Source organism: Lynx rufus, unplaced genomic scaffold, assembly GCF_022079265.1.
Source record: "Lynx rufus isolate CCGP_SWC_20201006 ecotype Redwood Valley unplaced genomic scaffold, mLynRuf1.p SCAF_10, whole genome shotgun sequence".
Classification (NCBI taxonomy): Eukaryota; Metazoa; Chordata; class Mammalia; order Carnivora; family Felidae; genus Lynx; species Lynx rufus.
Window position 1 is genome coordinate 43,348,745 of NW_025814824.1, and position 20,328 is coordinate 43,369,072.

At 38.5% G+C, this 20,328-nt stretch overlaps 1 protein-coding gene across 1 annotated transcript in view; it reads left to right on the plus strand.

Annotated features, from left to right (window-relative positions):
- Positions 1-20,328, plus strand: part of ADAMTSL1 (ADAMTS like 1) — an 878,428-nt gene that overhangs the window by 518,178 nt on the left and 339,922 nt on the right. Inside the window, exon 3 of the mRNA XM_047098171.1 lies at positions 16,769-16,896. Within this exon, the coding sequence (XP_046954127.1) occupies positions 16,769-16,896 (128 nt within the window). The remainder of the gene's footprint in view (positions 1-16,768; positions 16,897-20,328) is intronic.

Genomic DNA, 20,328 nt, shown 5'->3' on the forward strand with positions numbered 1-20,328 from the left:
GAAGATGATTTATAGAACTCTCCTCGCCTAAAACAAAATAAAACAAAATTTAGGAGCCCCTTTTCCCTAAATTAGGGATGCTATACCAGTTCAAATAACTCCTAATTGACGTGAATGCCCTTTGTAAATTGTAACTGTGTGTGTGTGTGTGTGTGTGTGTGTGTGTGTGTGTGTGTGTGAGAGAGAGAGAGAGAGAGAGAGAGAGACAGGGAGAGGGAGAAGCAGAGTGAATTATGATGCATACTGTGAAGATTGTCCTGTAATGTCATATAGAATGCATAGAGGGACCCAGAACCCTGCTGGTCAATAGGATGTTGTATAATCTGAAGGATCATCTACCAGTCATTTGAATGTCTAAACTATTCAAAAATGGGAACCATAAATATTTTATACAAGATAGAAATTAGAACCTATCCGAGTCTGATTTGAGGAGACAAAACAGACACTCTGAGGATAGTTCTTCTTCTGCATATACTAGTCACCCAATTTTTTATTTTCTTTATTTTCCTCTCTCTGGATGGCTATTGTGTTAGATTAAGTATTCGGTCTTATTTCCACTGCTCTCCTGACAACCAAGTTTAATTTCTATCCAGATAACATACCCATCCTTAATTAGACATGAAGATTCGAAATTCCTCGATGTAAGGTGGATTTCTTTCTAATCTTTTACAGCAACTCTCCATCCACCAACCCCGGTAGTTCCTTTTTTCTAAAATGCCCATAAACCTTTGTGCCTCGTAGGAGTATAATGAGGATCAAATGAATATGTGTAAGTACTTTGAAACTGTGAAACTTCAATCATGTCATGCGCTGGCTAAAAGCCTTCGTTGGCTTAGCTGTCAGCTGACTCAAGGATCAGTCCCTCACCGGGAACTCAAGGCCCCATCCCTACCACCACTCCAACTGTATCTACAGTTGTTTTGACTCACTGAGAGCCGTGCCACAGAGGAACTGACCTGGGCAAATCTGGAAGCACACTGAGACACCAGTTATGTGACATGTAGAGATGATGATTAAGACAAGTCCAATTTACGGTACCAGCAGATGGCACAGAAAAGAGGGAACAGAAAGGAGATACATTGCAGAAATAAAATATATAGTACAGGCAATTGTTTGGGTATGTGTGTGTGGATGGGGGGGTGGGATAAGGTGCAGCACAGAGAGGTTGGTGCATTACTTCTGTGATGCATAGAAATGTTTATATATTTAAGTGTGTTAAGAGGAAGGATTGAGGACCCAGATAGTGAGTTTGGTTTTGGACATGTTGACTTTAAGGTACTAACAAGGCATCCAGGTTAAGTGGAAATGGAATCCTGGAGATTAGGGAAGAGGAGTTTTTGTGTATCACCTACAAAGAGAAGACAGTTCAAGGGAGGGAAAGTGGGCGAGATCAATAGGAGGGGAGAGAGAAAAGAACCCTGAGGATTCCAGCGTTTACCAGTCAGGATGAGTAAGAAAAGACAGGGGAGGAACAGGCCAGTAGTCACTGCCAAAGAAGCCAGGGGAGCATATCCCCCAGCAAGGTCTGAGAGAAGGCCAGGGGATGTGGTGAATTACGGGATCCTGATGAATTTCAGAGGAGCCACGTCACTCAAGTGGTGGGGCAGACGCCAGATCGCAAAGCGTTAAGGAATTCGGGGGTATTGAGGAAGCGGTGCCTTGGACATGGATTAGCCTTTCAAGAAGTTTAGAAGTGAAAGAGAAGGAGGCAGGAGACAGTTTAACTCTCACCACGGACACAGCGGAAAGTAAAGGCAGAAAACAAAAAGCAGGAGCCCTCAGATAAAAGTGAGCTTGGTTTTAATAAAAAGAAGAGAAAGCGCTTTAGTCTTATAGCTCAAAGAATGCTGATAGCAGCCGTGTGTGAAATTGATTTCTGAGGCCGCGCACCAGAGACAGAGAGGCTGTGAGGCAAATGGGGTAGTAAACCATGATTTAGCACCTTCACTTTCTGTGCTTATTACAAAACAGGCTTTAAAAAAAAGATGCCTGTGGTGTGCCTCAGCAATCTTGATATTGTCTGTGGCCAGGATCCATTTTAATATATTCCTGAGGCATTTTAGCGATTATAACATTTCTTTAGACATCAGTCTATTAACTTTTCACAATGCTAAACATGGTTAATGCACTGCATACACATATTATTTCTACCATTAAATAATGTGCGGAGGGAGAAAGAATTATTCTTGCTGGAAACCAAAAGATGACAGGCTCAAAATGCTTGCACATTGAAAGCAATAGAGAAGTTTTACAGATTCTCAGAGAAACAGTATTTGCTTCTGCCTTATTGAGCCTTGAGGGTCAGAGAGGAGCTCACAAGAATCATAAAAACTTGTATTATGTTTCATATGCTAATGAACCTTTAATAAGTGGCTTTGTGAATGGCTCCTTGACATTGTCATTTAATTTACAAATGAATGGAAGATTGTATTATCTCCCATATGTACAATACTGAATGATGTTTTTCAATTATGATTTTAAAATGCTAACAGTACAGGGATAAATACCTTTCACGAACTTGACTGGGAGATAGGAAGAGAAACTGGCGTGTAGATGTCTCTAATCACCAATATTATTTTCTGTCTCAGTACAAGGAGGCCTATACTGTTTATAGATAATAATGACAAATTATAATTGACAAAGACAAATTCTTTTAGAAAACAAAAGTTTTTCTTACAGTGATTTAAAATAAGGAACGTCTGCAATCAATTTACTATGCACAATATTAAATATTTACTATGCACAATATTAAAGAAAAATTACAGACTATTATGTTTATAAAATAAATGATTATTTAACTAGAGAATGCTTGCCCTGATTGCTATAGATACAACAAAAACTATATCAAGGCCATAGCAACTGACTCTATTGCTTTGATAAAGAACCTAATATATTGAAACTATATCTGTAAATCTAAATACTTAAAAGAAATAGCCACTATGAGTTATACCGGTAGAGAACCACAATAACAGAGTTCTTATTCTAATAGAAACTATGTCATGAAAATTACCCAGATAGCCAGTATAGTAGAAACATTATAAGAAGAAAACATTATTCCATAACACTTGGTTGGAGAATAGGTCAATACAGAAACTAAAAACTATCGTGGCGCCTGGGTGGTTCAGTCGGTTAAGCATGACTCATGATTTTGACTCAGGTCATGATGTCGTGGTTCCTGGGTTCAAGCCCTACCCCCACTGCATTGAGCTCTGTGCTGACAGCTTGGAGCCTGCTTATGATTCTCTCTCCCCATTCTATCTGCCCTTGCTCTTTTCTCTCGCAAAATCAATGAATAAACTTAAAAAACAATTTTTAAAGAAACTAAAAACTATCAAAGCTAACTTTTATCTCATTGTTCGGGAAACTTTTGCTTACTTGTATTTATTGATTTTAAAAGCTAAATAGTACACATTAATAGAAAGTACAGAGTATAATTTATCATTTCTTTCATTATTGAGAAGTCACTTTAAGGATTTGGCAGAGGTTCTGGATGCTTTGTTAGCAAAGAAAAGGAGTCGCAAATAGAGAGTCTCTCTTTAAAGAATTGGTTACTTTTTAATAAAACAATTCTTACAGCTGAAGCAGTAGTATCATCTCTACTTGAATTTCATTTAACAATTGTGCTGGTCAAGAGTTTCATAATTTAGCACTTTTATTTTGAAAATAATCTTGACATCAACTCTATGAGTTAAATCATGCAAACGTTCATGTCTTATTTTACAAGGTAGAAAATTGATTTGTAAATATGCTTAAGTAAGATAGTCTAGTTTAGAATCACAGACATTTTTCTGGCTAGGGATGTCTTAGAAAATGGCCAAAATTTCTTCTTGTAGAAATGACTGAAACTGAGGCACCGAGAGCTAAGTTGCCTAAAATGCCACAATGGCAAAGTCAAAGCGTGTCAAAAATAGTGCAATGGCTAAGACCCGAATCCTATATTAAGCCTCTGTCCCTCTTTAGAAGTTTTGCCATTGGTATTGCTCGTGTCCGTTCTCTGAAATATTTTAAAAATAAAAGTGCTTACCAAAAAAATCAGTTAACCACTAAGCACTCACTGAATGTTGGTATCTGTGTCAAGCCCTGTGTTAGACATTAGGGGTGTGGGGCTAAGTATCACATACTCCCTACCTTTGAGAGTTCATATCAGTATTTTGCCTCTATTAGTTTCTTTTAAATGTCAGAGCTCTGTAATTTAAATGTTTAGATTTGTTTTTACATGGGATCTAATGGAAACATGTTCTTCCCCGTCCAGAACACTTACTTTAAAATTTGTATTGAATTCTGCTTCTATCAGATCATTTTCCCTGATTAATTCTGGTCAACATTAAATTTTTCTGTGATCTGTGGTTATCTCTGGTGTGCTAAGTTTTGCCTTTGTGAAAATATGATTTAATAAATAGTCTTTATTTTTTTATAGGTAAAAGCCTATGCTTTTAATCAAGTCAGGACCCCTTCACCCACCTTTCTTCCCTCCCTCCTCCTCCTGGTACACTAGTCTTCACAAAGCATTACTGCCTGAGTCCTGCAGAAAGGCTGACTAATGTGTCCTCAGTGATGAGGGTGCTTTGGCAGATAGGCATCTAGCACTTGGGTTAGGCCAGATTAAGGCAAGATGTGACAGGTTAATCATCTTTCACCTTTACACATTTTGGATAAATTTAAAGTTAGCATAAAAAGACATACTAATAAGAAGAAATGTGACTGTCTTTACTTTTCCATGGGTCATATGATTTTTTTTTCTCTTTCATTCCCTTGCCTGTCTGCAGGTTTTGTATACACACACACACACACACACACACACACACATTTCCTCCTCTGTCTTTAGAGAATCTACATGTATATGAATGAGAGTAAAAGCTGACAGCCGTTATGAATTAGACACTCAACTACAACTTGTCCTAGCCTGTCTTGTGTTAATTATTCATTCAACGAATATGCACAGAGGCCGATTACATATCCGGTGTACTGGGAGTATAAAGGCATATTCATCTTTGTCATGGCCCTTAAGAAACATACAATCCCTTCCTGGGAATGGATGTGTAAACAAGTGACTACAGCACAGTGGCTGATAAATGCTAAAACAGCCATGTGTATAAAGTCCTAGCAACGTGCTCCAGTTAACACAGTGATTGATTCTACTGGAGATCAGAGAACGTTTCACGGGAAGATGGCACCAGAGCTGCATCTCAAAGCAGGAGCAGGTGTGCACAAGTCAGAGAAAGTAAAAAGAGGCTAGGAAGATGGAGAGGAGGGAGGGCTAGGCTGTAGCAGGACCACAAACAGAGTATTAGAGGTCCTTAAGCAGCTTGTCTAACAGGGCAGCGGTGCCCAATCCCCAGAGTGCAGAGAACACACATGACCAGGAACAGCAGAAATGAGTCTAGCACATTGATTTAGGGTCAAGTTAGGAAGAGTGTTATGTGCTACACTAATAATTTGGCCTTTATCCCATACGCAGTGGTTCTTAACCCTTTTTGGAGAGTCCAGTGAAAGCTAGGAATCCTCTTTTCAGAAGTATGATAATAACGAACATATACCCAGAATGTCACATACAGTTTCTCAGTCCTCATAGCACATCTGGAATCCATTACTGGACACCACCGGCTACAGGCATGGAACCACAGAAAGTCTCTTAGCAGAGAGCAGAGAGTGAAGTGAGTTTTGTGTTCTCGAAAGATAACTAGCCGCAGTGTGGAGTACAGACTAGATGGAGGTCAAAACATCCGATGAGAAGCCTGTTGCAAAATGCCAGGCATAAGGCCTTAGAACCAGAATGAGGGCAGTGCAGGGAAGGATGGAGAGCATAGGAATGGAAACAAAGGCACTTCATAAATGGAATTGATAAGGTTTGGTGTCTGATTAAAGGTAGATGTTGAGCATCAAGTATTTGGTTATTGCTTGCGTTTATCTTACTTCCACACTAAAGCATAAATCCTCTGAAAGGTGTCGCTGCACCAGACTTGACCTGGGAGTGAGCAGAAGCAGAAACATAAACATGCAGGATTAAAACTTAACATTTCATGAGAAAACAAGTCCCTCCACCAAGCAGGAGGCAGAGGTGTATGGGGTAGTGAGCTCTGGGACTGATGGACAATTGCTGGTAGACACTGAGAAGCAGGGAAGGACCTGTTGAAATTGGCAAATCTGGATGGGAGACAATCATGTCAGAGCAGCAAGTCAACTTGCTGGTTGTCATCTGTGCCTTCCTTACAAGACTTCGTATCCCCAGAGCATCTAGTGGAGTATAGACACTGAAGAAATCTGTTGACTATCTATATTAAGCAATTACGATGCTTCTGGATGGCTGGGATGCTTGATTTGCCTTACATTGGTTATGGGAAAATATTATCAGGACCATAAGTAGACCCTCAATTTGATTTATTGTCAAATACCAAAACTTGTGAAACTATTCCAGTTATTCAAGCTTTTACCTATGGCTACAGGTTAAAACCAGAGGGGAATACTGTCAATTGAAGATTCAGAGATATGGTCATTGAGATAGCTGTTGCTTTTTAAAAAGTGTATCTGAGTTACAGGTGTAGTGTTTTTGACAAAATTCATTTATTTGTGTGGAAGAGCTGGGGTGGTGGCACATATTTGAACTGGAGAAAAGAAGTCCCAGAATTCGACACCACTTGGAAATTTTAAGGAACCAGGTCTTTCTCTCTCTGCCCCCATTTTTGTTCCCCTTCTTTTATACCCCACCGCGCCCCATGCTTATGCCATGCCCTACGTGTGTTTTTGAGAAACGATGACAAGTAAACGAGTAATCTAGGATTTGAAACAGAACATAGTTCCAAAGCCTTTCACCATTATGAAATATTTGTCCAGATGTCTTACACTTTCTTCTAAATGACATGCATAATAATTATTTCACTGATCACTGTAAGCAGCTCACAAAGGAAAGCACAGTCCCTGCCTCAAAGACTTTGCAGTCTAATTAGGAAGATAATGGGTGTGTAAAATGATAATCCTGAAGAGCTACCACATCTTGTTTCAAATGTAATTCATTCCATACTAATTCTTGCCAATTGATAATGCCTGGATGGGATATCAACTAACTGCAGATTAAGCAGGATATTGAGATAGTGGAGAGCTTGGCATTCTTTTATAGTTTGTGGATATGGGAAGTGAATGCAAGCAAAAGTAGAAACAAGAAGGTAGAAAAGAAAAAAAACGTGTAATATTGAGGAAGGACAATGTTTTAGATTTCAATTCCAAACACTCATCCTGCAATATCCAAATGGCACATGAGAGAGCACCCAATGGTGAGCGTAGAAACAGAACCTAAATGACACCCCAAGTCCTATGAAGCTTCCTTCAGAATCAAGGCAGCACATTTTTTTCTTGGCCCAGATGACACCATGGTCAACCAAGGAAGAGTGAGGGAAGTTCTAAAATCAGAGACTTGATATTGGTAAGAACTGATCATTTTTTTCCAGCTTCTCTATTATCAACTACAATTTGAGTTTTTGTTCATCAGAATCCAAGCCATATTAACTTATTAACTTTCCAGTTTCCGCAACGAGTCACAAAGTGAGCCTTTTCTCTGTCAGGAATTCTTTCTCCATGATTCCAAACCCCAACATGTGCTTTCCAGAGCCTCAGATGTTTCGTTAGTTCTACAGATGTTTTGTAAATGCATTTCAGCAGAATTTGCCAGGGCTGCAGAAAGAATCTATGGCTGATTAGAGTCACAATTTGGACAGGGCTCGAGTTAGATGAGATGGAACCGGAAACCGAAACTTCTAACTGGCTCACCAGGAAGTCAGGAATCCACAAAAAGAGCGGAGAAGGAATTCCATTTCAGGGGGTGTTTCAAATATGCCTATTTTGGGGAGTGGAGGGGTGTGGAAGCCCAGGAGATGATTCTTCCCTGTTTTCCTTGGTGCTTGGCCTGCATATTATTTTCCACTGGAGATTTTTATTTTCTAAGTATAGAAAAAACAGCAACCAAGACGAACTGCTTTATTTTCAGAATTCCAGGTAAAATGGCCTTTTTTCACAGTTGAGGTGAAACAGTATAAAGGCTTTGAAATATCCCCACAAATGCAAAGGGTCAAGAATGTGATGACTGTCAGCACAAACTTGGGCATAAGTGGCTTTTTAAAATTACTACAGTTTGTACAGGATACAATTCTCCTATTGTCTGATTTTCCTTTGTGAAAGACATGGAGTTACTCGTTTCAGCCTTCTGCTCTTAACTGAGCTGCCTCTAGGTTCAGAAGCTAACTATTAAATTAAAGAATATTATTATAGAACATATATTAAATATTATATATCTATATATAATATATGCTCTATCTTTATTATATAGATATGTATTATATATATATTATTTACCTATAATATATACTATATATTATATCTATATTATATTTCTATAATATATACTATATATCATATCTATACTATATATCTATAATATATACTATATAGTATATATTATATATAATGTGGATAATAGATACTATATATCTATATATAATCTTATGTATATATAATCTATTTATTATAGATATATAATATAGATATAATATACACATACATAATATTCTATTATATAGATATATACACACATGTACATGTATGTACATGTATTAAACAAAGCAGAGTATTAAAACAAAGCAGAGCTTTTCTATTTGCTAAGTTTATGCTTTTAAAGTAATAGAAACCGACAGTGATAGAATATTTTACTATGCTTTTTCTTGAGATGAGCTGATTCAAAACACTCAATGACCAGTTGCAAATTTCCTGAATACTGATCTTTGCTCAAATCAGCAATTATTGATTTTAATTCAGCTGGCTGTGAAATTGTGTTCGGGTGGAGCTCTCCAAAATGCCCAGAGGTTTCTGCAGCAGTTTCTTAGATGAGCTGTAATCTGGCCTTGTCCTTGGATAGAATACAAAAAAAATCAAGTTACCATAGCTCTGAAATGAAAATCGCACTGAAGCATTTGACATCGAGCAGAGTCAGGTTTTTGTTTCCTAAAAAGTAATGAAGCTGTCTTAATTCTATCTCCAAGCTGTTATTCCAAGATTGAGAAACAATTCTGAGGACATAATAATTTTTTAAAAGAAAAGCAACATTAGTTCTTGTCATTCTATAAAAAAAATTTTTTTATGTACTGAGAGACACCGTTTAAAAATGGAAAGGAAGGTCAGAATGTGAAGCTAGGCAGAACAAAAGGTGGTCAGATAACAGGTGTAAAGCCTGGCTGGATCAGGTACTGACTGTGTGACTTGTCAGGGGAGCGATGTGTATATTCGTGGCAGAGATGAAATAATTAACACTAACATGTCAGAAACCATATCCAGTACTTTGTGTACATTCTCTTGGTTAGCCTTCACAGTCACCCTAGTAAGAGAAGTATCAATGTTGCCCTTTTACAGATGAAGAAACTGTGCTCAAAGAGATCTGACAATGTGCTGAAGGCAAGTTGACCAATATACGACTAGTAAAGTCTGTCTGAGACCCACAGCCAAGTTCTTTCTTCTACACAATGATAGAGGTTGTTCAACCTCTCTAAGCCTCAATTTACTTGTTAGTAAAATAAGGGGGAAAAATCCAAACTGACATGGCTCAATGGGAGGATTAAATACGATAATTTGGGTAAATTCTGGCATACTTCCTGGCACATAGGTACTTAATAAATGCCAGCCAGCATTTTTCCCTCACCAGTAACCCTCCAGGCTTAGGTACAATTAGGTGCCCTCATAGGAATGTGAAAGGGGTGTGCCCATGAGCGCACGTGCACAGTGGAAGAAAGAGGAAGACAGGTACCCAAAATCTTTCCGAGGTCTGCATAGCTTTTACACCACGTGAACTGACTTTTCTCCTCGGTAGCAAGGGACAGACTTCATGCAGTGGCCTCTGAAAGACTGTGCACTGTGTCACTGGCAGTTCATCATATCCCCCAGCAGTGCAGCTATGATAAGAACCAGATGATCTGAATTTCCTAAGTAAAGCCAGCAGCAAATATCTGGGAAAGCGCATGCCTCAGTATCCACACGCTCTGCTTTTTAAGAAAGTACATCAAAAAGCTAATGGACTTTTACAAGAGCCCAGTTACAGCTTAATATCTATAAGCTCTCAGATCAGGGAATCACAACCCCTACCATGTAAAGTTGGTGGCAGAACCAGTATTCCAAATTATTAAAGAAGCCAAAGATTAGATAAGATTTAGAGAGACCTGATATGTATAGAGGAGTTCAAAATGGAATCTGCAGATTCATTTCCAAAGCTTGGTACGTGGACAGGATGTTTCCATGTATAGACTTTTCCATTTTGCATGGGCTCACCACAGAAAAATGGTCCTCTCATCACTGGGGGGGGGGCTGCCCCTCTTTTTAATTTAGAGGGATGTGACATCCATTTGTACAGTCACATGCACAGCTCCAGATGGCTTAAGCTAAATGCTGTCGCAGAGGAGAGGAAAACCAGAGACTCAGGTGACTTTTTGCTGATCTTGAAATAGTAAGAAGGGCTCTTTGCCTCATCCCATAACCCACTTTGCTACATTTGAAGACCTGTTGATTTTGAAAAACACTTCGCTTATAATGTAACTTCATCTGTTATATAACTTCAAGTTTACAAAAACCTATCACCCATTTCCTCAGGACCTATTTCCATTTTTATTTAGTTCCATACAGCTTGACCTCTTATTACAACGTTTAGAAAAAAATATTTTCCAAGGCCTCTGTATATATATTAATAGAACTCCAGAGTCTTTAAAATTTTTTTTAAGTTTATTTATTTTGAGAGAGAGAGAGAGAGAGAGAGAGAGAGACAGCATGAGCAGGGGAGGGGCAGAGAGAGAGAGAATTTGAAGCAGGCTCCACACTGTTAGTATGGAACCCATTGCAGGGCTTGGAATCATGAACTGCGAGATCATGACCTGAGCCAAAACCGAGTCCGGCAGTTGGCCGACTGAGCCACCCAGACACCCTCAGAACTCCAGAGTCTTTTGATTGCTAATTTGTGCTTCACCCTACAACATTGTTCATAAGTCCCTGATAACCTGTCCGGTGAAAGAGGCTTCTGGATAAAGTGGTACATAGGTGGTCATTCTAAGGTTCATCTATTAGATGGTGAGATGCAGGGAACTCTTACTTTATGTGATTACTCCAACTGCTTAACTACTTATCGCTTTCAGGTTTAAAGCTGTTCACCTGGGACTTGGTTATTGATCTTAAAGCAATTGGCTATGAAATCAACCGCAAAACTATCAGGTGAAAACCACATTTAGGTAAACCAGCAATGATGAGGAAATGACACCATTATGAGGTTGATGAATTTATGGAAGCTATTCTAATCCTCTTCTAATATTCCTAGGAAGTATATGATGATCTGTGGCCAAAGCCTGCCTTCCATGCCGTTGTCATTGACTGAGGCTTGGCACCTCTTAACTGGACAGAACAATGGGTGGATGGGCCCGGGGAATCGATTACTGAATTTTCTTACAAGAAAGTAGTTGATTTAAGAGTCGTTGTCAATGTTACATTCAAAGGTCATCATGTGGCATCAAAGATCTAGAAATAGCTAGTCTTTTTCTAAATTGAATAACTCAAGGCAAATACTCAATTTTCAAGAATTATAGAGCCAAAACTCAGTCCTTTTTTCTCTCAGTGTTCACTGGATTTCTGAAATGTTGGCTCAAAAAAAGTGCCGATTGTCCATTTTAACCCATCCAATAACTACAAAGTAAACTAAGTGCTACAAAAAGATAGGATTTGTAATGGACTTGTCCCTCAAGTTTAATATCAGATGCAGTATTGACCATTTCGGATAAGTCCACTGGTGAAACACTGGCTTAAATACAGAATTTAATAGCCATTCTTCAGTTCTCAGTCAATTCATAGTAAATGACCATCATCTCACCTGACACTGTTGCTGCGATTCCCCGAAGTGGGGTCATGGGTAATCCCTTGGTCACTGTGTTTCACAGCATCCATGATCTTGCTTCTGAGATACTGAGATTGAAACACTACACTTATGTGACAGAAATCAAATTGGAAAGCATTGACTGGGGTATATTTTAAAAGCTTAGAATTTTGGTTTCAGAAGCAATCATTGTTGCTTTTAGGCAACTCATTATCTAGACCTTATTATTTTTGCCTCATTTTCTCTTGCTAGATGCAACTCAAAGTAACACTTTAAAAACAAAATGCTACTGTGGAGAGGAATGCACATTTCAAAATAAGAGAAAATAAGCTCGAGTCCCATCTGGACCAGGCACAAAAGTTGTTTATACTGAAGGCCTTCTTAAAAACCATAATAAGCAAATGCTGGTAGGTCTTAAATGACCCGAAAGGCATTGCTGAATTGTCATTTCTGGTTATAGATGTAAAAATCTGGCACAGTAAAAGAGGGGGAAAATCACTTTACTGTCTCTAACATTAAACATTGATTCAGTTGACATGAATTATGTTTATTCCACTTGCTAAAAGACACCTTGGAGATGGTTCCAGTTTGAGAAAAAAGGCCCATGACTTGCTGCTGAGTCTGCGTGTGATCTCTTTCAGAGCACTGTGGGCTCTTCCTATGTCTAGTTGTGCTGAAACTTGTAACTTGTGATGAGGTAAGATACAACCTCACTTTAGATGGAAAAGGTACGTGAAAAATACCAAACAACTTTAGCACAGAGTTTGGAACAATTTACTTCTCTAGAAAAACAAATTCTCAACTATATATTATTTCCAAAACAGCTTATCCAGAGAGCAGCCAGAGGGAAACCTCCCAAGGGTTTGGCATTCTGGTGTTCTTATCTCACACGGAAATGGAGTTCACATGTGAATACCGTGTGTGTATTTATTTTTTTCGGTTGTAGTAACTGGATGGTATCATAATTTGTAATCACTCATCTTGCTCTTAATTATTTCACGAATCCTAGCATTTGTGATTTTGCTTTTCATCTCAGACTTATTTAATTTGAATAAAATGAGGGACATGGTATTGTACAAATGTATGTTTGTCACACAAGTCATTACCGCATCCAGCAAATACCATAACTCTCTCAACAGAACTTCTTCCAGTCATACAGAGAAAACTAAAAGGGAGCCAGAAGATGCACAGTAAACTGTTCAAAAATCTGAAGAATGAATTTAATGGGTGTATGGACAATGTATACTTCATTGCCAAAGAGTCTTCTCTCCTTCAGTATTTAATTAAGCTCTGGAAACAGAGTGCCCCATATTGCCTTGATTAGAGGTTGATTTTATTAATCCTAAAAACCAGGCTTTGGAGCTCAGTAAATGCTTCCTTTAGAAAGAACATACTTTGGGGTAACCAGTGTGTTTCTGTTACCCATTCTATTCCACCTTTTAGAGGAGCCTCTAACTACTGACAGATCATATCACCAGGCAAATGTAATATGGCAGGTGGCTGGAAGGTTCTGCTGTGAGAAAGTCAGAGTTTTCAGGGAGATGATGCCTTAAGAGTCTAGAGTCTCCACTAAACTCAGCAGGAAAAAGCACTAGTACCTTCCCAGAGTACCTCCTGTAACCTTTCAGAGTACATCTATGTTTATAAATTATGGTAACAATAAATAATATCAGTAAAAGCCGTTAATGCTTATTGTATGTATATATTATTGTGATAAAATTTATAAAATTTACCATTTTAATCATTTTTAAGTATACTGTTCAGTGACATTAAGTATATTCACGCCGTTGTACAACCATCACCACGATCCATCTCCAGAAATCTCTTCATTTTCCCGAACTGGAACTCTGTACTCATTAAAAATAATTGCCCATTCCTCCTGTCCCCCTACCCCTGGCAACCACCATTCTACTTTCTGTCTCTATGGATCTGGCTACTCCACACACCTCATCTAAGTGGAACCACACAATATTTGTCCTTTTGTATCTGCCTTATTTCTCTTTGTATGATATCTTCAGTGCTCATTCATGTTGTAGCATGGGTCAGAATTTCCATCCCTTTAAGGCTGGATAATATTTTGTTGTGTGTATATATCACATTCTAGTTATCCATTCATCCACTGATGGACATTTGGGTTGTTACAACCTTACGTGATTTTTATATTTGATTATTTTAATTCTCACAATACTAGTGTTTATTATCCTTATTTTCTGATTAGAAGACTGAAGGATAAGGAGGTCATAGCTAAGAAGCTCTGGAGCCAGGATTCTACTCCAGGTTGAGTAGGTCCTTCAGTCCCTTCTCTTTACTACTATGCTAGCCTGTGCTAGCCCTTTGCAAATGATTTATGAATTTAAATAAAGCTTCCATCACTTACGTAAGCCTTGATACAACACTCTGAGGTGAGGTTTCTGACTTAACTTGTCCAGATTTTAAAAGGCCCAAGGAGGGGCACCTCGATGGCTCAGTCAGTTTGAGCTTCCAACTCTTGATTTCAGTTCAGGTCATGATCACAGAGTTGTGGAATCAAGCCCCAGGTCAAGCTCTGTGCTAAATGTGGAGCCTGCTTAGGATTCTCTCTCTCCCCTTCTGCCCCTCCTCCCCACTCACATGCACTCACTCTCTCTCTCTCTCTCTCTCTCTCTCTCTCTCTCTCTCAAATAAAAAAAAACTAAAAAAAATTTAAAAGGTCCAAGGAGTCGCCAGTGTGACAACAGAGCCCCATAGCAACTGATCTACAAAGAAGCTCATTACTACAAAATAAACAGTTTTCTGAAGGGCTAGAGGATGTTCTCTTCTTTTTCAGGAGCCCCTCCTGTGTGGATGATATAACCTTGAGTATAACTAGGTAGGGCATGAGAAAGTAATTAAAAATAAAAATAATAACAACAGCAATAACAATCTGAGTTATCATTGTAGACCTCATATACACTGGTGACCTCATTTACATTATCTCAAGTTCCCACAATGCTTTGTAAGAGGTTACCTTCCTGTTGCCTTCACATCCCAACCTTTCCCGGCATTCCACATCCCCTGTGCTCTCTCTTCAGAGACAAAACTGAAGGTGACATTGTCATATTGTCTAACATGCCTATTTTCTTTCAGGTTTGTTTCTTCCAAATTTAAATTTGAAATTTTAATTTTTTCAGAAGTATGTCCTTGATTGATATAAGAAGATACCATCTTTTTGTTAATGTTTGTTTATTTTTGAGAGAGAGGTGGGGGGGGTACAGAGAGAGAGGGAGACAGAGGTTCTGAAGTGGGCTGTGCACTGACAACAGAGAGCCTGATGCAGAGCTCAAACTCAGGAACCGTGAAATCGTGACCTGAGCCGGTCAGAGGCTTAACCAACTAAGCCACCCAGGCAGCCCCGAGAAGATACCATCTGTAAGGTTTGAATATTGTGCTTGATTTACTCAGTAAAATAATTTGGCCCCAGTTCACATTAGCTATTTGTAGAACTGTTGCTATGGACTGAATTGTGCCCTGCACCGCAATTCATACATTAAAGTCCTAACCCCCAATGTGATGGTATATGGAGATGAGGCCTTTGGGAGATAATCAGTTTAGATAAGGTCATGAAAGGGGTCTCTCATGATGGGATTCATGTCCTTAGAAGAAGAGACACCAGAGAGCTACTCTGTCTTCTCTCTGTCTGTCCATGCTCATACAAAGTGGAGGTCGTGTGAGCACACAGTAAGAAGGCTGCCTTCTGCAGCCCAAGGGAAAAGCTCACACCAGCAGCTACCCATGCTGGCACCCTGTTCTCTGACTTTCAGCTTCCAGAACTATGAGAAAATAAATTTTTGTTTTTTAAGCCACCCAGTCTGGTATTTTGTTATGGCAGCTTAAGCAGACTAATACAACTGTATTATTATGTATATTATTATTAATACCACTGTATTATTACGTATATATGACATTCTCGATTTATCATAACATAATTATTGGTAATATTTATTAGTGCTTTACTCTGAAACTTATCCTAGGCTAAGTTCATTTAACTTATCTTCTTCTATAGTGTGTATGTGTGTGTGTGTGTGTGTGTGTGTGTGTGTGTGTGTGCATGTAGTGTCATGGTTATAATATTATCCCCATTTTATAGAAAGGGAAATTTTAGTGTAGGCAGGTGGTAATTTAATTGTTCAGGGACACCTAGTAAAATCCATATCCAACCCAGGCAATTTCTAACTCTAGAGATTATTCTATGAACTATGGCACATATTTTATCTTTGACTCTTATGAGAAATGTGAAGTTCAACATGGAGACCCGCATATACCAATTTTCTATACAGTAGGTACAGATTTCACTAGGAAGCCTTTCAGTAACAAGCAGATCTATTTGTCAAGAGGCAATCCCTGCATTACTAAAGTTACTTCATGCAGTTGTTGTAATTAACAAGTCTGAAATCTGGAAATGATGTTGCTCGATTAAAAAAATTGTCAATTGTATAAAATGTTAAATTTTGGAAGGTAATGCTGATATGCACATTACAAGCTTCTCAGAGCAGAAGCATCTCTGAGAGAAGTTTCTCTGTTTTCACAAAGAGGTAGATGAGTAGACTTATGAACCCAAGGCAAAATCATGACTTCAGTGCAAAATGTGACTTCAATTTAACTTCCCCTCACCCAGATTCCTTATTCTTGCCCCCTTTTCTATTTGCTCCATTATGCAGATCCCTTGTTCCTTTCAGTCATGGCCCAGGGTCTCTAAACTCAAATAGTCCTCTCCCCAAACACATTATTCAACTGGAAAGAATCTAATAAATGTTTTCATCTCCAGCAAGGCTATCATATTCAGACATACAAAAGGCCCACACTTTAGGACACATGTTTCAGGGTTCAATGGGGACATGATACTGACCATTCTCTTTTTCCTCACAGAGCTCCAGGACAGCACGCTCTGAGGAGGACCGGGATGGCTTGTGGGACGCTTGGGGCCCATGGAGTGAATGCTCACGCACCTGTGGTGGAGGGGCCTCCTACTCTCTGAGACGCTGCCTCAGCAACAAGTAAGTCCTGCATCCCAGATGGTAGGGAGTTTGTAAGGCCCATTTGTAGTAGGTTCAATGCATACTTTCGTGGTTGGGGTTATTAAGACCATTTTGTTGCACACAAATCTGGATGGAAGAAAGGTACGAAGAATTAAATATGTGCATCTCCAGCTAGGTTATTTATATACTCTTATATGATAAGTGATATGGAGTTCATCTCATTTACAGAGGAAATGTTGTCTATTTTCATATTAGAACTAGAAGGTTGATTTATAAGTAGAAATGGACCATAATATATGGCACTTTTTGGATCCCCTTAAATTTTAGTGACAAGAATAGCAACAATATTAACATTAACAACATATTAAGTTTATGTTGGATTCCAATGTTATCAAGCACTTTGCAAATAAGTGGTATATTGGTTTGGATTTCTTGGATGTCTGGAAGTTTCCTGAGATTATTCAGTTCAATGAATGATGAAGTTTGCATAGAAGGAGGTTTGGAAAACAGAAACTTCTTGGGAACCTGGCATGGGAATGAGAGCAGTGGTGAAGGTGGAGAGTGGCTAATGGTTTCTAAGCTGAAAGTAAAGGCCTGAGGCATTAAAATGGCAGTCTACTTCAAATAATAATAAGTCAGAACTGTTTCTTGATCTGTGTGGTCTAGATTTTTCTTCAAACTATAAAATACAAAGTACAATAGTAATATTTTTAATGAGAGATTTTTATTTGACAGTGAGGAGTGTTACATGTGACAAGTAAGAGGTTTGATCAAAATTACTATATACTATAGAACATGGAACAGAAGAAGAAAATATCTATCTATATATATCTGCTGATTCTTCTAGACTTTTCATAATGAAACAGCACAAAGTGGTGAGATACAGGTTCAGAAAAATGTCAGCTTACTCTAGTGAGAGAATTTCTTGAAATCAGGGTCAACGTCTTACTCTTTTCTGTGCCCCCCCAGTCCCGCACATGGTCTGACAGATAGATTTTCCTTCACTGAATCCATGATAACTAGAGACCATTTTGGCTCCAGGCAGATCCTAATGGAAATGATGTACCCTGGGAAACCTGGCCAAAGGGCATATCTTGCAAGAAACCGGGTTAATTATGTTACTTAGCCATTATGGTGTTTGGTTCTACTCAGAAGATGGAACTATTGGATTACATCCACTAGCAAGTTTGTTTGTCATCTTTGGAGGCCAGTGTCATAACAAACGAGGTTCCCGAGCTGACCAGAAAAAACTAGACCTTTCATTTTTATGATTCACCTCTTCTCTTCATCTCAAATATCAAAACCTCCCTACATCTGTACTACATGATACTGCATGGTGATAGCACTACAAGATATAATTGAGAACAAACATACATCAGTAAAGCCAAAGTGTACAGATTTGAAATGTTCCTATTATACAGTTTTCTCGAATTACCGTGCTTGAATATGCTATAGAGGTGAGCCAAAACATGTGTCTCACAAAGCTGGTAAGGAGTGTATGGGAACTTTCATACTGGCTCATTGATGTGAATGCTACATTGTGAGAATCTTGTATGGAGTAAGAGACTGACAAGCAACTTAAGGGATAAGTACAATCACAGGTAGAACTCTGTCATTCGGCAAAGCATCAAATATATTATAACATCATATAACATCAGTTATGTGAAATTCACACTTACCAGTTTTGTCACCTAGTAAATTAAGGCTCCAATTGTTAGGATTTTATTAAGATACTATAGAAGATATCATCTATCATCTACTCATAATGGATTGGAAAAGTAAAATGTAAAATCTAAAATTATAAACATATTGACTATATGTCCCTATTTGAATTTCAAATATTGAAAAAAATACATTAGGTAAACTCATACTAGACTGGAGAAGAAGCTAAAACAATGGGGAGAGGGGCAGGACCACCAACCTACCATGAGTGGTTATCTGTGGCCCTCTTGTTCATTTATTTTTTTAATTTTTTTTTTTAGTGTTTATTTATTTTTGAGACAGAGAGAGACAGAGCATGAATGGAGGAGGGTCAGAGAGAGAGGGAGACACAGAATTTGAAGCAGGCTCCAGGCTCTGAGCTGTCAGCACAGAGCCCAACACGGGGCTTGAACTCACGGACTGCAAGATCATGACCTGAGCCGAAGTCGGACGCTCAACCGACTGAGCCAGCCAGGCGCCCCTCTTGTTCATTTTTTAATGGCTAATGAACTTAACGGGTTTTCTCTCATCTCCACTCCACATTTAATGTGGGCACCTTATACTCTTGAGAAAGATCACAGGTTATGAATGTATATGTCCTTAGAGGCCCAACAAGTAACTGGAATGTGTGTTGTAGTCTAACGGTAAGCACTCAAATTCAGCCTAAATGAATCCCATCGACCTGCTGAATTAATTTTCCAGACTGATTTTCCAGTCCTGTTCTCACTTTTAGCTCTGATATTTTTAAGTCTGTCAGCTAATAATTACTCTGTTCCAAATATGATAGAACTGTAAAAAGGAGCTAAAATACTCAGATTTTATGGAATAAATGACAACTACTCAACTTCTGGAGTTAATTATGTTCTGTGATGGACGGGGAGACTGGGGAGAGGCTTGGTTAACTTTATGAGTTTGAGAACATCTTCTCTGAGTGATCTTTTGAAGAGTGCAGGAAAATAAAAATCGGTGGAGGGAAAGCAGGCTGAAAATATAAATAAGCATTAAATATAAAACTCATCCTTCTCACTGGCAGTGCTTGGTGCTGGAGAAAATGCCCTGACCCAGGGAGATACTGAGCAGAATCCTTCCTTTGCCTTCTCCCCCATCCTTTTTCTAGGCTCACAGAAAGTAAGCAGTGCTTCATTTTCCCAATTTCTGATATTAGACTATTGATAATTGCCTTTACTTGCAACCCTGGTTTGAGCAATAAGGGAAGGCACCGTATACACTTTTTTTCTACAACATTTACTAATCTCTGGAAGATTATGTTAGGTTTCATTGAGCAACTCTGATAATACAACTATTGCTAATCTTGCATCATTAAGTCTGCTTTGATTTTTGCATCATAACATCTGCTGTTATTTTTTTTCTAATTAGAAAATGGACTATGCATACTTGTACTTTATGATGGCTCTTCATTTCAAGTGAATTAGACAATGTACCAACTACCTTGAGAAGCTGCTGCTTCTGTCCAGTTCTTCACATCCTCCATTAGATATTCTGAAGTAATATTTTTAACAAATGTGTTTTTCTCATTTATCTAGGATTGTGTGTTGTTTAGTGGAAACTATCCTTCTTCGACCTAAATTACTTAAGCATATAGTTTTAAATTTGATACTAAAGATCTGTCTCTGAGAGTTCTAGCTTTGTCTTCAGCCGGTTAATTTAACTTTTCCCATAAGGAGTTCCAGATGCATAAGGCACTTAAGAATACTGTGTGTAACGTCATATGTACCACTGTATTAGGTC